Below are 22,868 nucleotides of genomic sequence, written 5' to 3' on the forward strand. Positions count from 1 at the left end.
TCCCTCTCTCTCTCTCTCAAAAAAAAGAAATATATAGTATGTCAAAATGGACTTTTAGGAAGGGAAGTAAGAATGCTGGGAGGTTAAATATGCATATCTAGAGTACTGGGAATTACTATAGCAAACACCTGGACAACCAAGGAACTATGAATGCTCTTCCATTATCAAGACTGACAATGCCAATTTTCATAGAAGTCATTAGTTAAACATCTAAAAATGAGCAGAATAACCCTGGCCGGTTGGCTCGGCGGTAGAGCATCAGCCTGGCATGTGGAAATCCTGGGTTTGATTTCTAGCTAGGGCACACAGGAGAAGTGCCCATCTGCTTCTCCCCCCTTCCCCCCTTTCCTTTCTCTCTATTTCTCTCTTCCTCTCCCGCAGCCAAGACTCCATTGGAGCAAGTTGGCCCAGGTGCTGAGGATGGCTCCATGGCCTCTACCTCAGGTGCTAGAATGGCTCTGGTTGCAACAGAACAATAGCCCAGATGAGCAGAGCATGGCCCCCTGGTGAGCATGTCAGGTGGATCCCGGCCGGGTGCATGCAGGAGTCTGTATCTCTGCTTCCCTGCTTCTCATTTCAGAAAAATACAAAAAACAAAAGAAAAAAATAAAAGAATAAAAATGAACAAAATATTTAGGTTATATGTAGTTCTTGGGTAACAAATTAAAGACATACCATATTCACTAGCTAATGACAATCAATTTATCTAGAGATATTTAAATATCCTTTTTAAAATGAGTGAAATAGGTTTATGACCAGTAGATTATAACACTATTAGTATTATTTACAAAAATAAAGGAAAATACTCTTTTGGGAGAAGTTCTCTCTGAAGAATAATTTCTAGTGCCACATGTAAATGAGGATTTTTAAACATAGTCTTTTAAGTAAGATTATTGATACTAGTTAGAGTCCATAAAAGCGTTTGTAAGTCAAACACAAAATATTCTCCTAGTTAAGGCTAACTTCATTATCATATTGTTAGATTGACAGTACATAGTAGGTACTTACCTTATCTGAAAGATTATCCCAGCCATAATTAAATGGACTTTCTAATGTATCCTGAGATATGGTGATCACCACCAAATTATAACATGCTCTTGAAGAGTAGAGAAGAATGACTACAGAACCTACGACAACAGTCTGGCACAGAGACATACCCTAAAAGAAATAAAAATCATCATCACGATACTCTGCACATTTGTCATGATAAGCTATTCATCCACCAAAATAGTATAGTCAGCTCTTGCAATGCACTCCTAGAACCACTGAGTGAGCACTTGTTGAAATAAATTTTGCTTTATAATTCTTATTCTTAGAACCACTTGTGTTTAAGCTACCCTTTTAATACAAATAAAGTTCTTTGCTAACTTGCCCAATGGTTTGTGGAGGAAGATTTGTTCTACCACAGTTACCTCACTCCCTTAAGTAATGTATCAATAAGTTAGTTGGCAAAAGATCTGAGCTATGATTGATATTAATCAGGTAGTTTAGTCATAATGAAAAAAGAATGGGAAAATAGAAGCATTAGTCCATTTGATACACTTTATTTTCAATAAGATACAAAATTAGAATAAAAATACAGCTCCTATGCTATTTGCTTCATTCTTATATTCTATTAGTTGATGTCAATTCCCTATTGATACCAAAAGTTAGAATATTCTAAATATTACTACCCTTTAAAATAACCACAGGTAAGTTGAAGACATAATACACCAAATGCACTTTCAAATCCATAAAACTAAGGCTTTTCAGTGATTCCCCAAATACAGAAAGCCCTTATAACTTAGTTGTTCTCAACTGGGGTGTGTATATTGGAGAGGGGTGTGGTATCAACATTTGCAGAGATCTTAACCTGGGGTTTGTATTTCAATACAGTTGGTTTATTTTGTACTCTTAATAATTTTATGCATTAAGAACATTATTCCAGCCTGACCAGGTGGCAGCGCAGTGGATATAGTGTCGGACTGGGACGCGGCGGACCCAAGTTTGAGGCCCCGAGGTCATCAGCTTGAGCGCGGGCTCGGCTGGTTTGAGCTAGGTTCACCAGCTTGGGCTCAAGGTCACTGGCTTGAGCAAGGGGTCACGCGGTCTGCTGTAGCCCCCCCCCCCGGAAGGCACATATGAGAAAGCAATCAATAAACAACTAAGGTGCTGCAACGAAGAATTGATGCTTCTCATTTCTCTCCCTTCCTGTCTGTCCCTCTCTCTGTCTCTGTCTGTCACATATACATATAAAAAGAACATTATTCCAAGAAGTGACACAACTGCCCAAGAGATCCATCGCAAAAAATCACCTAATATGGTGTTTTGGAAGTTTGTATTTTGGTTGTCACAACAATTATGGGGCAATGATGGCATTTAGCACCCAAGGGCCAGGGGTGCTAGATGACTTGCAAATTTGCAGGGAAGTTCTCCATATTAGAGAATTCTTCTCTGACATGATTCCATACTTTCCAATGTCCTGCGTAGTCATGAAGATGAAAAACCTGTTTACAATGATCTGAGCCAAAACCCAATTCTGTTATAAACAAAGTTTATGTTTGCAAAATTTAAGTAGATGCCAACATTTCCAGAAACATATATAACATGTAAATTGACAGAAATTTGTCTTTTGTTCAGAACTTTGTCAAGAATGATCCAATATTTCAGAAAATCATGAAACTGCAGCAATACTGCTTGTGGTATGTAAGGCACCAATGCAACACACCTGTAACTGTCTGCATTTGTGGCAGTCCCATTCGCAGTTTCTGTGTGTAGATACAAGCACCGGACTACTAGGTTATGCCCCAAGATTCACATATTGAAATATTTATTAATTACTTTTATTTCCCCTTTCTATATATTAGAATTAGAGTAACTCCATTGAATTTTTGAAGTTAGGAGTGTAGGCAGGTTAAACAATGTATTAATTTCAAGATAGAAACAGGTTATTAAAAATGTTTGCGATGAGAAAGGTGCACTGGGTTCTGGGTTTGGTAGGATTGAGAACCTTATTATAAATTACTTCCTTATAAGAACGTTACATTTTAGAGGTATATAAGAAAGAGAATTAAAAGATGAAAGATATCGGCCCTGGCCAGTTGGCTCAGCGGTAAAGCGTTGGCCTGGCGTGCAGGAGTCCCGGGTTCAATTCCTGGTCAGGGCACACAGGAGAAGCGTCCATCTGCTTTACCACCCCTCCCCCTCCTTCCTCTCTGTCTCTCTCTTTCCCTCCCGCAGCCAAGGCTCCATTGGAGCAAGGATGGCCTGGGCACTGGGGATGGCTCTGTGGCCTCTGCCTCAGGCGCTAGAATGGCTCTGGATGCAACAGAGCGACACCCCAGATGGGCAGAACGTTGCCCCCTGGTGGGCATGCCGGGTGGATCCCGGGCGGGCGCATGCGGGAGTCTGTCTGACTGTCTCCCCGTTTCCAGCTTCGGAAAAATGAAAAAAAAAGAAAAAAAAAAAAAGAAAAAGATGAAAGATATCTTAAAAGATGTTGGGATAGTAACAGAGTACCTTCTCTGAGCTAATCCATGACCATAACAAAAAGTAGGTGTCAAAAGAAATAAAAGCCCAACAATATTAAATTTTTTAAAAATCAAGGCTACATTTTTTATGATGTGCATTTTTATTTTTGTGAGTCAAAAAAATGTTAACAAAATAGCTAATCTAAAACTGATCCAGAACTATATAATTTAAAAAGTACTACATTATTAAAGAAAAGTTAGGTAACAAGAAAAGTTAGAATATTCTAAGTATTACTATCCTTTAAAATAACCACAAGTAAGTTTATATAGATACTGTTTTAAGAAATAAAATTATAGACCTGCTAAAAAGACATATTATCATATGGAGAGACTCTGTTTATACTTGTTAATACTATAAAAATTTTATAAAAAGAGCAAAAAAGCAAAGAACTAGTAACACCAAAGCAATTAATACAACAAAATTGCAGCCAAATTACATAAACATAAAATGAATGAAGCTCATTGATTTAGAAAACAATGAGTAAAATAAGATTCTTCCTGAAAATTACATAACTACAAAACAAAAAGTAAACATGAAAAATGTCAAAAGTTAAAAGTAAATCTTTCTAAATGAACAGTTGTAACAATTCTACTTAGGAACAAGCCTCAAGGAATAATTCTCCCTTCTCCCATCTCTGACATTTATATACTGTTCAAAAAAAAAATTCCCACCTTGACAAGAAGAGTTACACCTCACTCCAGTGTGCATATTATTAACACTTCAGTAGGTGTATCATAAACTAGAGTTCAATGTTTTTTACAGGTGTTTTTAAAATGAAGATAGAAACCTCAACTGACCATTTGAATTTTGACTAAGGTGTACACTTGGGTAACCCCAATCTCTACCAAAACAGAGATTATTGGAAAATTATCCCAGCAAGTTCCCTCACACCTCTTCCCCCAAACCCCAGACACAAATACTCTCCTGCTTTTGTTTTAACCACAATGTAGTTCTGCCTACTCTAGAACTTCATATAGGCCCTGGCTGGTGGCTCAGTGGATAGAGTATTAGCCTGGCATATGGACGTCTTGGGTTTGATCCCCGAACAGGGAACACCAGAGAAGCAACCCTCTGCTTCTCTTCCCTCCCTCTCCCCCTTCTCTCCCTTTTCTCCTCCTGCAGTCAGTGGCTCCATTGGTTTGAGCATGGCCCTGGGTGCTGAGGATAGCTCCTTTGGTCCGAGTGTGTCAGCCTCGGACACTAAACATAGCTCGGTACTTTAGCATTAGACCCAGATGGGGTTAGGGATGGGAAGAGCGGAATCCCAGTCAGCTACATGAGGGAGTCTTTCTATCTCCCCTCCTCTCACCTAAAAAAAAATAAAAAATTAAATGACAAAAAAAAGAACTTCATATAAATGGAATCATAGAATATGAAATCTTTGGTAGGTTTTATTCACACAGCATAATGTTTTTGAAATTCATTCCTGTTGCTGGTATCAGTAGTTAGTTAGGTCTTTGTATTGCTGAGGTGGATAATTAGAGTGAGAAACTCCTGGTTTGCTCAAGAAGTTTCAAGAAAAATCAGTCCTGGGCAAACCAGAACAGCTAATTACACGAATTCCACTGTATAATTATGTGAATTTGTTTATATGACAATTTACCCATTTTTTTCAGTTGGTAGATAATTTATATGAACATTCTTATACAAATCTTTTTGTGGATATATGCTTTTACTTTTTTGGAGGTGGTAAATACCTAAGAATGGAATTGCTGGGTCATACAGTGGGTAAAAGTTTAACTGTATAAGAAACTGCCAGATCTTTTTCCAAAATGGATGTACAATTTAACTCTTCAACAAAATATCAGAGTTTCAGTTCCCCACATTTAGACATCATTTGGGTTGTCAATCTTTTTAATTTCAGCAATTAAATTGTGGATGTGTAATACTGTCTCATTTTGGTTTTAATTCATATTTCCTTGATGACTAATGATATTTTGCTTATTGGCCATTTGTACATCTTCTTTGTGAAGAATCTATTCATATCTCTTAACTTCTAAATTGGGTTATTTGTCACTTTTTATTATTGAGTTTTATTTTTATATAATGAGATCTCTATATAAGCTAGAAATGAGTCCCTTATCAGATATATGTATTGCAAATGTTTTCTCAAAGTCTGTGGCTTTGCTTCAATTTTCTTAATCTTGACTTTTGCTGAGAAATTTTAAATAATTAATTCTAATTTATTCTTCTGTGAATATTTGCTATGACCAGTCTAAGAAATCTTTATCTATACCCACGATGTGAAGATATTCTCCTCTGTTTACCTTAAGAAACTTTAGACTTTTTTCATTTATATTTAGGTCTATAATCTATTTTGAACTTTTTTTTACAAGTATAGTATGAGATATGATTAGAAGTTTATTTCATATGGATATCCATTTGTTTCTGCACCAGTATTTAAAAAGATTTCCTTTCCATCTTGGTTGCCTTAACATCTTTGCCAAAAATCAGAAGACCATGTTAAGTGTGGATTGATTTCTAGGCTCTCTACTCTGTTCCACAGATCTATTTTTCTATTTTATGCCAGTAGCCCATTGTCTTAATTACTGTAGCTTTGTACTAAGTTTCAAAGTCATGTAATATAAGTCCCCTTCTTTTCCAGGGTTACTTTCTATACTGTTCAATACAATAGCCATTAGCCACATGTGACTATTTATATTTAATTTAAAAGATCAGTTCCTGTCACAACAGCCACTTTTCAAGTGCTCAATAGTCATATATAGCCACCTATTATTATATTGAACAGTGTAGATAATGAATATCTCCATCATCACAGAAATGTCTACTGGAAAGTACTATTTTCCAAGTATTTTAGGTTCTTCACATTTCCATATGAATTTTAGAATCAACTTGTCAATTTTTATTTTAAAAGACCTCTTTGTAGAATTATGATTGGGATTGTATTGAATCTATAGATCATTTTGGGAAGAACTGCCATCTTGATCATTCTTAATCATACTGCACTCCAATCCATGGTCTTCATTGTATTGGGTCTTCTTTAATTTCTCTTAAAAATAGTTTGTAGTTTTCAGTATAGAGGTATTGCTTGTTAATTAGAAATTTTATTCCTAAGTATTTTGTTTTTGATGCTATTATAACTGGAGTTGTTTTTTTGAATCTCATTTTCTGATTGATTGCACCTGGTATATGTAAAAATACAATGTAATTTTGTATTTTCACCTTGTATCCGACTCAATTCATTTACTCTTGTAGTTATTTAGTAGATTCCTTAAGATAGTCTAGATAGCCTGACCAGTGGTGGCACAGTGGATGATAGTGTCAACCTGGAATCCTGAGGTCCCTGGTTCGAAACCCCAAGGTCCATCGGCTTGAGTGTGGGATCACTGACATGATCCCCCATGGTCACTGACTTGACCCCAAAGGTCACTGGCTTGAGCAAGGGGTCACTGGCTCGGCTAGAGTACCCTGGTCAAGGCATGTATGGGAAGCAATCAAAGAACAAAAGTGATGCAACTATAAGTTGTTGCTTCTCATCTCTCTCCCTTCCTGTCTCTTACTTAAAAAAAAAAGAAGTCTACACCAGGGATCCCCAAACTAAGGCCCGGCCCGCGGGCCGCATGTTGCCCCCTGAGGCCATTTATCTGGCCCCTGCTACACTTCCTGAAGGGGCACCTCTTTCATTGGTGGTCAGTAAGAGGAGCATAGTTCCCATTGAAATACTGGTCAGTTTGTTGATTTAAATTTACTTGTTCTTTATTTTAAATATTGTATTTGTTCCCGTTTTGTTTTTTTACTTTAAAATAAGATATGTGCAGTGTGCATAGGGATTTGTTCATAGTTTTTTTTATAGTCCAGCCCTCCAACGGTCTGAGGGACAGTGAACTGGCCCCCTGTGTAAAAAGTTTGGGGACCCCTTGTCTACACAATAACATTATCTGCGATTGGAGACAGTTTTACTTATTTTTCAATTTTATGCCCTTCCTTCCTTCCTTCCTTCCTTCCTTCCTTCCTTCCTTCCTTCCTTCCTTCCTTCCTTCCTTCCTTCCTTCCTTCCTACCTACCTACCTAGTAGAAAATTGAGGAGAAATAGCGAGAGTGACCATCTTCACTTTGTTCTTAGTCTTAGGAACAAAACATTCCATACTTTATGTTACTAATTGTAGATTTTTTTATAGGTGTAGTTTATTAGACTGAGGAACATTCCTTCTATTCCCTATCAGTTGAGAGTTATGTTGTTTTTAATCTTGAAGGGTGCTAAATTTTGTCAAATGTGTATTCTATATCTTTTCAAATAATTATTTGCCTTTTCACCTTTGTTCTCCTAATGTAGTAAATTACATTAATTGATTTTTGAAATATTAAACCATGTTGCATTCCTGGGATAAATTCTTCTTGATTATGATGTGTTATCCTTTTTATATGTTGCTTAGATTCCATGTCTCCAAGAATAAGGGATACCAGTACGTACTTTTTACTTGTTTTGTAATATCTTTGTCAAGTTTTGGTATCAGAGTAGTGCTATTCTCATAAATAAAACACATTAAGAAATGTTACTTTTGTCTTCTATTTTCAAGAGTTTGTATAATAGTGATGTTATTTCTTCTTTAAATATCTGATAGAATTAATCATGAAACCATCTGGTCCTGGAGTTTTTCTAAGGGAAATTTCTTATAACAAATTCAATTTTTTTTCTATCAATTTTGTTTATTTTTAAAGAAATTTGTCTATTTCATCTAAGTTGTCAAATTTCCCCACAGAGTTGTTTATAATATTCCCTTTTTTCTTTTAATGTCCATAAGATCAACAGTGGTAATCCCTCTTTCAGTCATAGTATTAGTAACTTGTATTTTTACTCTTTTCTGCACATTATATTTGTTGATATATTTAAATAATTAATTTTTGGCTTTTTTATTTTTTGTTTCATTAATTTCTATTCTTATTTTTATATTTTTTCAGTCCTTGTACTGAATTTGGACTTAGTTCTTTTTTTTTTTTTTTTTTTTTTTACAGAGACAGAGATAGAGTCAGAGAGAGGGATAGATAGGGACAGACAGACAGGAACAGAGAGAGATGAGAAGCATCAATCATCAGTTTTTCATTGCGACAACTTAGTTGTTCATTGATTGCTTTTTCATATGTGCCTTGACCGCAGGCCTTCAGCAAACAGAGTAACCCCTTGCTCAAGCCAGCGACCTTGGGTCCAAAGCTGGCGAGCTTTGCTCAAACCAGATGAGCCTGTGCTCAAGCTGGCGACCTTGGGGTCTCAAACCAGGGCCCTCCGCATCCCAGTCCAATGCTCTATCCACTTTGCCACTGCCTGGTCAGGGTGAATTTAGTTCTTTTTGAAACTTTTTCCTACTTTTCCCTGATTTTATAAATTTCTTATTTTATTATAGAGCATTTAAATCTATACTTTTTTTTTTTAGCTGAATCCCACAAATTTTGGTAGTATTTCATTATCATTAGCTTGAATTTTTTTCTAATTTCCTTTGTGATTTCTTGTTTTTCCCATGGGTTATTTGAAATTATGCTATAATTTTCAAGTATTTGAATTCTTTTAGATATCACATTGTTATTGATATTTAATTGAATTTTGGCCAGAGAACATGTTCTGATTCTAATCCTTTAAATGTATTGATACTTGTCTTGTGGCCCTTTGTATGGTTTATTTTGATGACAATTTCCATGCTCAGTTGAAAGGAATGTGTATTCTCCTGTTATTGGGGTCAATTATCTCAAGGTTGTTGATAATGTTATTCAAATTTTCTAGGTCTACTGATTTGTTTTAATTGCTGAAGATGGGCATTAAAAACTCAACTATAAAGAAAACCTCAACTATGATTGTGGAGGTTATTATTTTCCTTTTAGTTCTAACTATTTGGGAAGTCCTTTCCACCCTTTCATGCCTACTGTTTGGCTTCAGGAACACATTATGATTTTTATATCCTCCTGATAAAATTTACCTCTTCATATTTGGTAATACCTTTTGCTTCCTGATTATTTATTTATTTATTTATTTTTACAGAGGCAGAGATAGACAGGGACAGACAGGCAGGAATGGAGAGAGATGAGAAGCATCAATCATTAGTTTTTCATTGGGCGTTGCGACTTCTTAGTTGTTCATTGATTGCTTTCTCATATGTGCCTTGACCGTGGGCCTTCAGCAGACCAAGTCACCCCTTGCTGGAGCCAGGGGCCTTGGGTCCAAGCCGGTGAGCTCTTTGCTCAAATCAGATGAGCCCACACTCAAGCTGGTGACCTTAGGGTCTCGAACCTGGGTCCTCTGCATCCCAGACCGCATCCTAGTCCGCCGCTCTATCCACTGCGCCAACGCCTGGTCAGGTGAAAGTTACTTTTTTATAACTTGTAATACTCTTTGTCAGGAAGTCTATTTTATCTGATATAAGTATCTTCTTATGCTTACTGAATACATAGTAGTTTCCACCTACTTTTTTTTTCTTTCTTTGTATTTCTCTGAAGCTGGAAACGGGGAGAGATAGTCAGACAGACTCCCGCATGCGCCCGACCAGGATCCACCCGGCACGCCCACCAGGGGGCGACGCCCTGCCCTTCCGGGGAGTCGCTCTGTCTCGACCAGAGCCACTCTAGCGCCTGGGGCAGAGGCCAAGGAGCCATCCCCAGCGCCCAGGCCATCTTTGCTCCAATGGAGCCTCGGCTGCGGGAGGGGAAGAGAGAGACTGAGAGGAAGGAGAAGAGGAGGGATGGAGAAGCAGATAGATGGGCGCTTCTCCTGTGTGCCCTGGCCGGGAATCGAACCCGGGACTTCTGCACGCCAGGCCGATGCTCTACCACTGAGCAAACCGGCCAGGGCTCCACCTACTTTTGTCAACTTAGATTTGTCTTTGTATTTAAAGTGCATTCTGGAAGCAAGCATATAGATGGGTCTCATTTCTTTAGAAAATCATTTTGACAGGGTCTACTGTTATTTATTTTTTTTCCTTTTTATTGACTTTATTGGGGGGTGACACTGGTTAACAAAAGTATACAGGTTTCAGGTACACATTTCTACAACATATCATTTGTATATTATACTGTGTGTTCACTATCCCAAGTCAAGACTCCTTCCATCACTACTGATCGCTCCTATACCTTCCTCCATCTCCTCTCACCCGGGCAATGACCACACTGTTGTCCATGAGTTTTTTTCTCTTTCTTTTTTGCTCAATCCCTCCATACGCCACCCAGCACACCAACCCCCTCCCCATCCCTACATCAGTCAGCCTGCTTTCTATCTATGAGTCTGTCTCTATTTTGCTTGTTAGTGCATTTTGTTCACTGGATTCCTCATATGAATGAAATCATATGGTACTTGTCTCTCTGACAATCTCTACTTTTAAACTAGACTGGTTAGTCTGTTAACAATTAATATAATTAGTGATATGTTTGGATTTAAGTCTTACATTTTACTATTTATTTTGTATCAGTCCCTCCTGTGTTTTGTTGTTGCTGTTGTTTGTTTGCTGTTTTTCTATCCATCATTTACTGTATTCTTTCAGGTTAATTAAATTTTTTTTTTGTATTTTTTTTTAAGTGAGAAATGGGGAGGCAGATAGACTCCCATATGTGCCTGACCAGGATCCACCTGGCAAGCCCACTAAGGGGTGATGCTCTGTCCATCTGGGGCTGTTGCTCTGCTGCAATTACAGCCATTTTAATGTCTGAGGTGAGACTATGGTGCCATCTCAGCATCCAGGACCAACTTGCTCCAGTAGAACCTCGGGAAGAAAGATATAGAGAAAAGGGAAAGGGGAAAGGGTGAAGAAGCAGATGGTTGCTTCTCCTATGTGCCCTGATTGGGAATTGAACCTGGGACATCCATATGCTAGGCTGACACTCTACCACTAAGCCAACTAGCCAGGGCTAAATATTTTGTAAAATTCCATTCTAATCTATTGGATTTTCAGGCATACTTTTTATGTTTTGTTTTTTGCCTTAAGTGGTTGCTATAGGGCAGCAGCTCTTAAAATGTGGTCCAGGGACTTTAAAGATCGAAATCAATATGATTTAAAAATATTAAGATGCCATCTGTCTATTTTACTCTCATTCTCTTTTGAATGTACAGTAGGGTTTTTCAGAGGCTACATGCTATATAATAATGTCCACATTCTGTGTGCATGTGTAGTCTTGTATTTTCTTTGATTATACCTGCTAAAACTTCATTATCATCCAATAAGTAGTTATTTTGAAATCCTAAAGTTTTCCTGTAACCTAACATGGAAACCTAATAGATTTGTGATTTTTAAAACTTTAAAGTATCTTAATTTAAAAACTTAAATTTGATATTAAATATATTCTATAAATCATATTTTACTCTAAAAGGAAATTTTTTCATATTTAAGAATAGATCATTGCTTAGGAATAGGGAGTTATTGTTTAGTGGATAAAGCTTTAGTATGGGTTGATGGAGATATTCTGAAGATGATCGGTTGTGATTGTTGTATGACAACATGAATGCACTTAATGCCACTGACCTGTATACTTAAAAATAGTTAAAATGGTAAATTTATATTATGTATATTTTAGCACAATAAAAAATATCTTTCTCATAACACAGCTTCCCGGCCTGATCTGTGGTGGTGTAGTGGATAAAGCGTCGACCTGGAATGCTGAGGTTGCTGGTTCAAAATCCTGGGCTTGCCTGGTCAAGGTACATATGGGAGTTGATGCTTCCTGCTCCTCTCTCTCTCTCTCTTTCTCTCCCTAAAAATGAATAAATAAAATCTAAAAAAAACAACAACCCCAAAACAAAACATAGCTGCTCTGTTTACCTCTAATATGCTGAGAAAGATGAATGTTTTAGAATTCTCTGGCTCAAAAGAATCTACCCCAAAGGAACTAGGTGAAACTGATTTCTTGTTTTATCAAATTAAATATAATAAAAAACTATCTTTAAATAGGTTTTATAAATATTAATAATTTACCTTACTGTGTTTTGTACAACAGAATATTGAATAGAATTATGGTCCAAGCATTATTTTGAGCCCATTCAGAGTTTAAATAAAAAGGAATTGAAATTTTAAATGTAGGTATGGTGATAACTTTAAATACCAAAAACACTTTATATAACTTTCCAAAGTATAAATGTAAAAGCCATTCAAGGTCCTGGCCGGTTGGCTCAGTGGTTGAGTGTCAGCCTGCCGTGTGGATGTCTTGGGTTTGATTCCCAGTTAGGGCACACAAGAGAAACGCCCATCTGCTTCTCCACCTCTCCTCCTCTTTCTTCTCTCTCCCTCTCCCTCGCCTCCTGCAGGCTTGGCTTGATTAGAGTGAGTTGGCCCTGGGCACTGAGGACAGCCCCATGGCCTCTGCCTCAGGCACAGAAAAATGGCTCTGATTGCAGTGGAGCAAGTACCTCAGATGGGCAGAGGATAGACCTCTAGTGGGTTCGCCAGGTGGATCCTGGTCAGGGTACATGTGGAAGTCTGTCTCTGCCTCCCCTCCTCTCACTAAACAAAAAAAAAAGAAAGCTGTTCAAGCAGTTTCACAGGCTAAGTTATTATACGGCATTTGTTGGTAAAGTGCACACAATAGCTGAAAGACCATATAGACCATGGTTGACAATACTGAATGCCTGCTGGATGGAAAGTCCATAAAAGAAATAATGGCATTGCCAATTTCCAATAATACAAAAATTCACTGATTTAAAAGTTCAACTGAAAATATAAAGAATGATATACTATCTTGTCTACTGAATTATAAGTTTGCCTTACAAATAAATAAATCTGATGTAGCAGGGCTAACTTTGCTTGTATTCACTTGATGTCAGTACCAACTAATCATTCAAGATATTCTTTTATGTCAATACCTGAGAAATACATGTGGTGCTGAAATATTCAAGTTTTGAAAACTCCCCTACTTGTTTATCCTGGGCCAACTGTGTTAATATTTTCACTAATGGTACAAAAGCAATGGTGGCTAAAACTTTTGAGCTTTAGCACAAATCAAGGCAGTGGCACCAAACTGGATTGTATTCTTTACTACTATGCACTCCCAGTTTAAAAAGGTCAGTTTCACTTAAGAATATACTTGATGTAAAAATATTTATAAAAGATCGACAGTAGAGGATGTGTTTACCTTATAGTACTCTGTGTGACGAGAAGAGGTGTGCACTTAAAGCAATTCTGCTACATAATCAAGTATACTGGTTGTCTTGAAGAAAAGCACTTACATGATTGATTTGCAAACTGAACTAGCCGCTATTTTACTTAACAGTTAACTATGGCTGACAAACAATGGTTATTCAGACTAGGTTCCTGGGCTCACATTAAAAAAAAAAAAATAAATGAAATGAGCCTGTCACTTTAAAGAAAACATTTAACACTATTTATTGCCACTGATGAAATATCACTTTCTGTAAAAATTAAGTTTTGAAAACTTGTAAGCACTTCTATCTACTGTAAGACTGACAGCTCACCAAAAGTTAAATACTTTTCTAATGAGATTGGTGGTGATATTAAGAAATCATTTTGGATACTGTCAATAAAATAAACATGTTGAAGATCTGTGACCATTCTCTTCCAATGATCAACGCATGATGCCGCAATATCATTCAAAGTGCAAGATAGACCAATGGAGAGTGCAGAAAGTTCACTAATATTATGATATTTATGATTCCATGTGGCAACTAACCTTTAAGAAACCTCCACTTCAGAGGTTTGGTGTAGTATTAAAGAAGAATATCCACAATTATCTGAAAGGCTATTAAAATTCTCCTCCATTTTCCAACTACATGTATGTGTGAGGATGGATTATCTTCATACACTTCAACCTAAACAACATATCACAACAGATTGAGCAGAAGCAGACACGAAATCCAGCTGTCTTCTATTTTCAGACAATAAAGAGATTTGCAAAATGTAAAACAATGTTTATCTTCTCACTAGTTTATTTTTTCTTAAAAATATAATTATTTTTCATAAAAACATTTTATTCATATTAGCACATAATGGATTTATTATTGCTATGTTAAATTAACAAATATTTGTAGAATTCATCACATTTTAGTTCTAATAATGTACTGTATTTCCTCATGTATAAGATGTACTTTTGGGGTCTAAAAACTGGGTGCGTCTTAACAGTGGTTGTAAATATTTTTTACTTGCATTTCCCATTTTTTTATGCTTGTTTTTGTGCTCATTGTTGATGACAGCAATTCATCATCAGACACAGATGAGGACAAGCTAATGGATGGGAGTTTTGACAGTGATAAGGAGTTGTATGAATTTTATGATGAATAAAATTTGAGTTCAATAACTTTATGCAATACATTTTTTTTCAAATTTCGGGCCCCAAAATTAAGGTGCATCCTATACATAGGAGTGTCTTATACATGGGGGAATATGGTATACAGTATATAGGTAGATCAATCTTTAGAAACAAGAGCTCTCTGGGGTCCTTAATAATTCTTAGAAGTGTAATGGGGTCTTGAGACCAAAACGTTTGAGAACCACTGCTCAAGGAATTATATATCCTTAACTTTTTAGTCTAAGTAAATAGTTAATATTTACCACCTGATGTAAAAATAAGAACTTTGCAACCATACAGATCCATTTATTCCCATCCTTTGTACTATAGTTGTTAAATATATAATTACATATTATATCTACATATGTATGCCTCACATTGTTATAATTTTTGCTTTGCACAGTTATATTTATTTTAAAGAAATTAAGACATTATATTTACCACATATTTACTATTTCTTGTGTTATTCATTCCTTCTTGAAAACTGAAATTCCAGTTGTTTTTATTTCCCCTCAGTCTGTCGAATTTTCTGAGCATTTCTTGTACTATGGATCAGCTGGTAACCAGCTCTCTTAGTCTTTTTCTTTTTCTTTTTAATCAGAAGATATTTTTACTTCTTCATCATTTTTAAGAATATTTTCACTGTATATAGATTTCAGAATTGACATTTTTCTTTCAGCATTTTAACGATTGGTTTCCAAGTGTTCTGACCTCCATTATTTCTGATGAGAAGTGAGTGATCATTTGAGTCAATGTTCCCTTATGTATGGGTCATTTTTCTTTGCTCTCAAGGTTTTCTTTTATTTTTGGTTTTAAGCACTATGGCTATAATGAACCTAAGGAGAGATTTTCTTTATATTTATCCTGATTGGGATTGCTGAGCTTCATGAAACTGTATATTACTTTCATCAAAATTGGAAAATTATGGAAATTATTCTTCAGATACTTTTTCCAATCTCATTTTATCCCTTTTTCTTTGGGTATTGCAATTATACATGATTAGGCTCTGAGACTCTGTTTATTATATTATCAGCTTCCTTCTCCCCCCAACCCCACACTCTTCTCTGTTCTTCAGATCAAATAATTTCTATTAATTTAAGTTCACTGACTCTTCTTTAATCTCCAATCTGCTGTTAAGCCCAATTAGTGACTTCTAAATTTTAAATATTGTATTTTTAATTCTAGAATTTCTTGTTTTTTTTTCATATCTCTTGAGGTTTCCTATTTATTTATTCATCCAAGAACATTTTCCTTTATGTCTTTTGAGCACATTATATAATTTATCTGATAAATCCAACATCTAGGTTATTTGGAGAAGATTGCCTCCAAGATTGCTTTTGAGTTTTGCTGTTTTGCTCTTGAATATGAATTAAATTTTTTCTCTTTCTTTAGCTATCTCTCTCTTTTTTTAAAATCTTCAGCTATCTAATAATCTTGGATTGTGTTCTGGACATTGTGAGCAACATATTTTAGAAAACCTGGATTCAGTTATCTTCTGTAGAACAATACTGATTTTTCTTTTTCTTTCTCCCTTTGTCCTTATTTTTTTTAATTTTTACTTTTTTAGCAAACAACTTGGCTAGATAAAAATCCCAGACTGTCTCCCATGCATGGATAGCGCTGAAATCTGAATTCAATTCCATCCTTAACTTGCTGCTTGGAGTCTGTCTTGCACATGTGTAGTTCAGGTATCAGCTATAAATTTGGCATAGTTTATAATCAGAATTTGGAGTTACTAATTAGCCTTAATTAGTAAATTTAAAACAATATTTTGACAATTATGAGGCCTAAACAGTTTCAAAAATAGTTTCATGCTGCTAAGACACAATGAAATTAGTACTCTGGCTCCTAAGGCCCTATCAATACAGAGCAGATAGCTTTTACTTGGTGGAACTTATGGACATGGAAAAAAAAGTATTGAAAATGCTAGATGGTCGAGTACAAGACTCTAGAGTATAAGAGTAAAGCTACTTGAGATTAGGAGTAGATAAATGTTATAAACCCAAGATCATGAGGAATTTTTTATATGGAACTGGCAACAGAATAGGAACTAAGACTTGAGGTAGAAAAAGCTGGAGTAACAAAGGCAACAAACTAAAGAAATACCACAGTTTAAGATGAATAAAGTAAATCCTAGTAACTCAAGAAAGAAATTATAACACAATATTGGAAAGGTGGCAATCATACTTATTATAGAGGATGATGCAGCCTCTATTTCTCTACCACCTTCCCCAAATTCTAGTTAAGTCATATTTTATGGTGGTAGAGGAGAAACGCTAACAGTATTTTGCCTTGTTTCTTTAATTATGGCCTAAGTTACTATAAACCACTGCTTTAGTCTTATAGGATCAGTTGCTCTGCATGAAAGATCAGAAATATAGTTTAGTGGAATGTTATTGTCTCTCTGCAAGATTCTACTGCTGTCTCTCATCCCAACAGATTAATTAATATGGATCAAGGGCTGAGTAAATATGGGGCAGAAAGGTTTCCATAGTAATTAAAACTTTTAGGAATTAAGGAGAGAATGAATGCATTATTTGCAAATGGCCAACTGGGCTGGGAGACAAGCTGACCTTGATCATCAGACAGTAATTCTTTTACACTCTTATCCACATACAAAATTGTGCATGTCCCTGGTCAGAGAGATAAGCCTAAAAGCATAATTGTATTCCCACCCCATCTCTGAGCGGTCTTTCATACAGATAGTCCCAATTTGCCATTATAGAAAGTAAGCATCTACCATCAGTTTAAACCTCTTTGTGTCGATAAATTATTTTATCCATTAAAAAATAGTCTTCTACATTCTAATAAATATTTTTTTTGAAATGCATATGAATATCAGAATAAAAATAATTTTACCAGTATGCATTTAATGTTAAAAGTTATATTACAATGTTGATAAAAAGTAAATAAATTCAAACGTACCAAGAAATCATACAAATGAAGGAAAGCAAACAGCAATAAAATACTAATGGGAGAAAAAGACCAGAATTAACAAAGAATCATGTAAAAAAATATATCAACTATGTGTTTACCCTAAATAGAGTTTGTAAAAAAACAAACAAAAAACCCCACAACCAAACTGTATATTTTGTCTATGTTAATGATACACACATTAAATGGCAAAAATTGACAAAAAGTATTAAGCCTGTTATACCCGTTCAAATAAAACTGAGATTATAATAAATATGGTAGATTTCAGAACAAAAATACCTATAATTAAAATGGCCACTCATTACATAATTTCAACAATATTTGTTCTAAAACTTTCTAAGGAAAATTAGTTAAGTATTATATAAAATGTAGTATGTCAAAGACTTATCAAAGTCTGGCTGGAATGGTACATAAATAACGTAGAATTAAGTAAAATTAAATTATTTAAAAAGTGATTCTTCTTCTTATTTTTTAGATCACGATTCCTTTTGAGAATTTGATTATATATAGAGAACTGCTCTCCAGATAAATTTTGACAAAATTTCAGGTATTCAATAACTTCCTGAAGCTACATGACCAGCCCCTAGTATACATTAGAATTATAATAGCTAACATATATAAGCAAGTTCCAAGTGCTATTATACTAAGCACTTTATATGCATTTTCATCTATTGTTTTAATAACAACATTGTAAAGTAGATACTACTTTTATCCTCATAACAACTGTGAGATCAACATTATCATTATTTCCATTTTATGGATCAGGAGAGAGAGGCTTAGAGATGCTGTTACTTGTCTAATGTCACACAGCCATTAAGAACGAGAGATGGGATTTACAACCCTATCTCTCTGCTCCCAGGTTTCCAACTCTTTTTTTTTTTGGGGGGGGAGATAGTAATGTTTTTTTTTCTTCCCTTCTAGAGAATTTAAAATTATTTTTATTTATGTATTTATTTATTTATTTATTTTAGAGGGAGGAGAGAGAGAGAGAGAAGCGGGGGGAGGAGCAGGAAGCTTCAACTCCCATATGTGTCTTGACTGGGCAAGGCCAGGGTTTTGAACCGGCGACCTCAGCATTCCAGGTCGACGCTTTATCCACTGCACCACCACAGGTCAGGCAGGTTTCCAACTCTTAATCACTATGATACACTGTCTCTCAATAAAGTCTTTCCAAATTAATTTTAAAAATTGATATACCTAAAAGAGTATAAACATATCCAAAAATATATCCAACCCCATTTTTTTATTTATGGTATCCACAATGCAAAAGAGACTTTGGAGCAGTTACAGACATACACAAAGAACTTAAAAAGGAACACAGGAATGTGTATGTGTGGCAAGCAGTGCGGGGAAAGGGGGTGATAGTAAAAAAGTGAGAAGAAACTAGTAGACTCAGAAACAAAAATAGATATCATAAGGTATCTATAATTGATGAGCCCCATAATTGCCTCTGAACAACACAGTAACCAGAGGAAAGAAGGACTTGATAACAAAAATGTACTGAATTGGAAAAAAATATCTTTTCTAGGGAACTTTGTGTGGACAATATCCTCAACAATATTACTACAATAATGATTTTTTTTAAGTTAAAAAAAAATTGGCCCTGGCCGGTTGGCTCAGTGGTAGAGCGTCGGCCTGGCGTGCAAAAGTCCTGGGTTCGATTCCCGGCCAGGGCACAGAGGAGAGGCGCCCATCTGCTTCTCCACCCCTCCTCCTCTCCTTCCTCTCTGTCTCTCTCTTTCCCTCCAGCAGCTGGGGCTCCATTGGAGCAAAGATGGCCCCGGCGCTGGAGATGGCTCCATGGCCTCTGCCTCAAGCGTTAGAGTGGCTCTGGTCACAACAGAGCGATGCCCCAGATGAGCAGAGCATCGCCCCCTGGTGGGCGTGCTGGGTGGATCCTGGTCGGGCGCATGCGGGAGTCTGTCTGACTGTCTCTCCCCGTTTCTAGCTTTGGAAAAATACAAAAAAAAAAATAAAAATTTCTTTTAGATTTTATTTATTCATTTTTAGAGAGAGAGGGGGGAGAAAGGAGAGAAAAAAGAGAAAGGAAAAGAGAAAGAGGAAGAGAAAGAGAGAAAGAGAAAGAGAAAAAGAGACAGAGGAGGTGGGGGAGAAGCAGGAAGCATCAAACTCCCATATGTGCCTTGATCAGGCAAGTCCAGGGTTTTGAAGCGGCGACCTCAGCATTCCGGGTCGATGCTTTATCCACTGCACCACCACAGGTCTCTACAATAATGATATTAAGATAAATGTTTCTTATAAGAAACTTCTTACATATTTCTTGATGTAGGTCAAAGCATTATGTCAAAGTGTTGGTCGGAAAAGACAACTCTATACAGGGTACAATGCAGTCTTAGTACAGAATTCTGCAATGCTTTGCATTGGGCTGAGGAAAATATATGGAATAGAGAAATGGACAGACTACATCTTTTTAGGTAATTTCTTTGGCAATTAAGCTTTTTGTGTGTGTGTGTGGCAGAGACAGAGAGAGTCAGAGAGAGAGACAGATAGGGACAGACAGACAGGCAGGGAGAGAGATGAGAAACGTTAATTCTTCATTGTGGCTCCTTAGTTGTTCATTGATTGATTTCTCATATGTGCCTTGTGGGGGGGCTACAGCAAACCAAGTGACCCCTTGCTTAAGCCAGCGACCTTGGGCTCAAGCTAGTGAGCCTTGCTCAAACCAGATGTCCCTGCACTCAAGCTGGCGACCTCGGGGTCTCGAACCTGGGTCCTCCACATCCCAGTCTGATGCTCTATCCACTGCGCCACCGCCTGGTCAGGCGGCAGTTAAGGCTTTAAAATCAATAGTTGAAAGTGTATTTTCTTTAACTAGACCCTGGAGTGGAGAAATTCTTCGTTGTTTAGTAGGCCAGATTCTTATACACAATCAAGCAGAAAATAAAGCTGATAACTTCTTTATGGAAGTTAGAGGGCCAGAATAGGACGGATGCCTGAATTTTAGACTTTCTGCCAAAGTGAGTTAAAAAAGACCTACATATAGAGAGATAATATGTAATTCACACTGATGTGTAACTATGTAATGTTTGAGATATGTTTGAAATCTAAACAGCAAATGCTCTTTGTTTTTGTTAAGTAAGAATGTTGCTACAATATAACAAGATTATGGAAAGCTGCCAAAGCAGTACTTGAGAAAACATACTGATCTAAATACCTTTATTAGTTGACAAAATAATAGATTAAGTATCTATACAAGAACATAAATATGAAACAAAGTAATGTTAAATATATAAAAAAATTAAAAAATGAAAGAGTAGAAATAAAATATTTAAATTGATTATAAAATATTTATAAAGTAAGTTAGAGTTGCTACTTTGAAAAAGGAAACCAAATCATAGTACTGTTCTAGTTGGTAAAAGGATAAAATAAAATTTCAACAGAATTCAGATAGTTATTTCTAAATTTTATTTTGGAGATGAAGGAGAATTCCTATAATGGGTAAACAGAGTTATGCTTTTAAAGTTTAAGATAAGAGAAACAAGCCTGACCAGGCGGTGGCGCAGTGGATAGAGCGTTGGACTGGGATGTGGAGGACCCAGGTTTGAGACCTCAAGGTTGTCATCTTGAGCACGGGCTCATCTGGTTTGAGCAAAGCTCACCAGCTTGGACCCAAGGTCGCTGGCTTGAACAAGGGGTTACTCGGTATGCTGAAGGCCCACAGTCAAGGCACATATGAGAAAGCAATCACTGAACTAAGGCAGGAGTCCTCAAACTTTTTACACAGGGGGGGCCAGTTCACTGTCCCTCAGACCATTGGAGGGCTGGACTATAAAAAAAATTATGAACAAATCCCTATGCACACTGCACATATCTTATTTTAAAGTAAAAAAACAAAATGGGAACAAATATGATATTTAAAATAAAGAACAGGTAAATTTAAATCAACAAACTGACCAGTAATTCAATGGGAACTATGGGCCTGCTTTTGGTTAATGAGATGGTCAATGTGCTCCTCTCACCGACCACCAATGAAAGAGGTGCCCCTTCCGGAAGTGCAGTGGGGACCAGATAAATGGCCCGCCGGGCTGCAGTTTGGGGACCCCTGAACTAAGGTGTTGCAATGAAAAACTAATGATTGATGCTTCTCATCTCTCTCCGTTCCTGTCTGTCTGTCCCTATCTGACTCTCTCTATCTCTGTAAAAAAATAAAAAATAAATAAAAAAAGGAAACAGGTATAGAGCACTGGGAGGGGAAAAGGCATTCCTGGAAGATAAGAGAGCCTAAGGCTATAGAGCAGGGGTCTCAAACTCAACTCAGCATGTGGGCCGCAGAGCAAGATCACAGCCGTTCGGCGGCCACACTAGGTAGGTCTACAAAAGGCAACTGTTATGCAACACTTTTCTCACTGCAGTTGAAAACAAAAAAAAAATCAGTACAACAAGCACAATCGTACATGCAGTTTACTCAGTGTCACAAAACGACCAGAAACTGTAGTTCGCATCACAACTGCTGTTAACTAAGCTAATATCTAGCTAGGATGCTAGAGAAATGAAAAATACAAGTAGGCCCCTAGGCTTACTTAATTTTATCCAAAATATTTTGAACTTCGTGGATTAGTCTGCGGGCCGCACAAAATTGTTCGGCGGGCTGCATGCGGCCCATGGGCCGCGAGTTTGAGACCCCTGCTATAGAGACAGGAAAGCATACTATGTGCCATTTACAAATAAGGTAGATCAGATTTGCTTGAGAAAAACAGAAGACCAAAGTGTGAGCTTTTTTATTTTATTTTATTTTTGTATTTTTCTGAAGTTGGAAACGGGGAGGCAGTCAGACAGACTGCCGCATGCGTCGGACCAGGATCCACCCGGCATGCCCACCAGGGGGCGATGCTCTGCCCATCTGGGGTATTGCTCTGTTGCGACCAGAGCCATTCTAGCGCCTGAGGCAGAGGCCATGGAGCCATCCCCAGCGCCCGGGCCATCTTTGCTCCAATGGAGCCTCGCTGCGGGAGGGGAAGAGAGAGACAGAGAGGAAGGAGAGGGGGAGGGGTGGAAAAGCAAATGGGCGCTTCTCCTGTGTGCCCTGGCCGGGAATCGAACCCGGGACTTCTGCACGCCAGGCCGACGCTCTACCACTGAGCCAACCAGCCAGGGCCGAGAAAGTGTGAGCTTTAAGGAAATGCTCTTAGCAAGAAATAGTGTCAGTGCGAAAGTAGAGGACGTAGATGGTTCAA

General features: G+C 37.0%; 2 protein-coding genes across 3 annotated transcripts in view; one reads left to right on the plus strand and one right to left on the minus strand.

The window, feature by feature from the left end:
• Positions 1 to 22,868, plus strand: part of GNPNAT1 (glucosamine-phosphate N-acetyltransferase 1) — a 211,468-nt gene that overhangs the window by 173,039 nt on the left and 15,561 nt on the right. The window lies entirely within an intron of this gene.
• GPR137C (G protein-coupled receptor 137C) overlaps positions 1 to 22,868 on the minus strand; it is a 67,882-nt gene that overhangs the window by 6,305 nt on the left and 38,709 nt on the right. For both annotated transcript variants that reach the window (XM_066278023.1, XM_066278022.1), the window contains exon 4: positions 1,009 to 1,158. In XM_066278023.1, the coding sequence (XP_066134120.1) occupies positions 1,009 to 1,158 (150 nt within the window). The remainder of the gene's footprint in view (positions 1 to 1,008; positions 1,159 to 22,868) is intronic.

Source organism: Saccopteryx bilineata, chromosome 4 (genome assembly GCF_036850765.1).
Source record: "Saccopteryx bilineata isolate mSacBil1 chromosome 4, mSacBil1_pri_phased_curated, whole genome shotgun sequence".
Taxonomy (NCBI): domain Eukaryota; kingdom Metazoa; phylum Chordata; class Mammalia; order Chiroptera; family Emballonuridae; genus Saccopteryx; species Saccopteryx bilineata.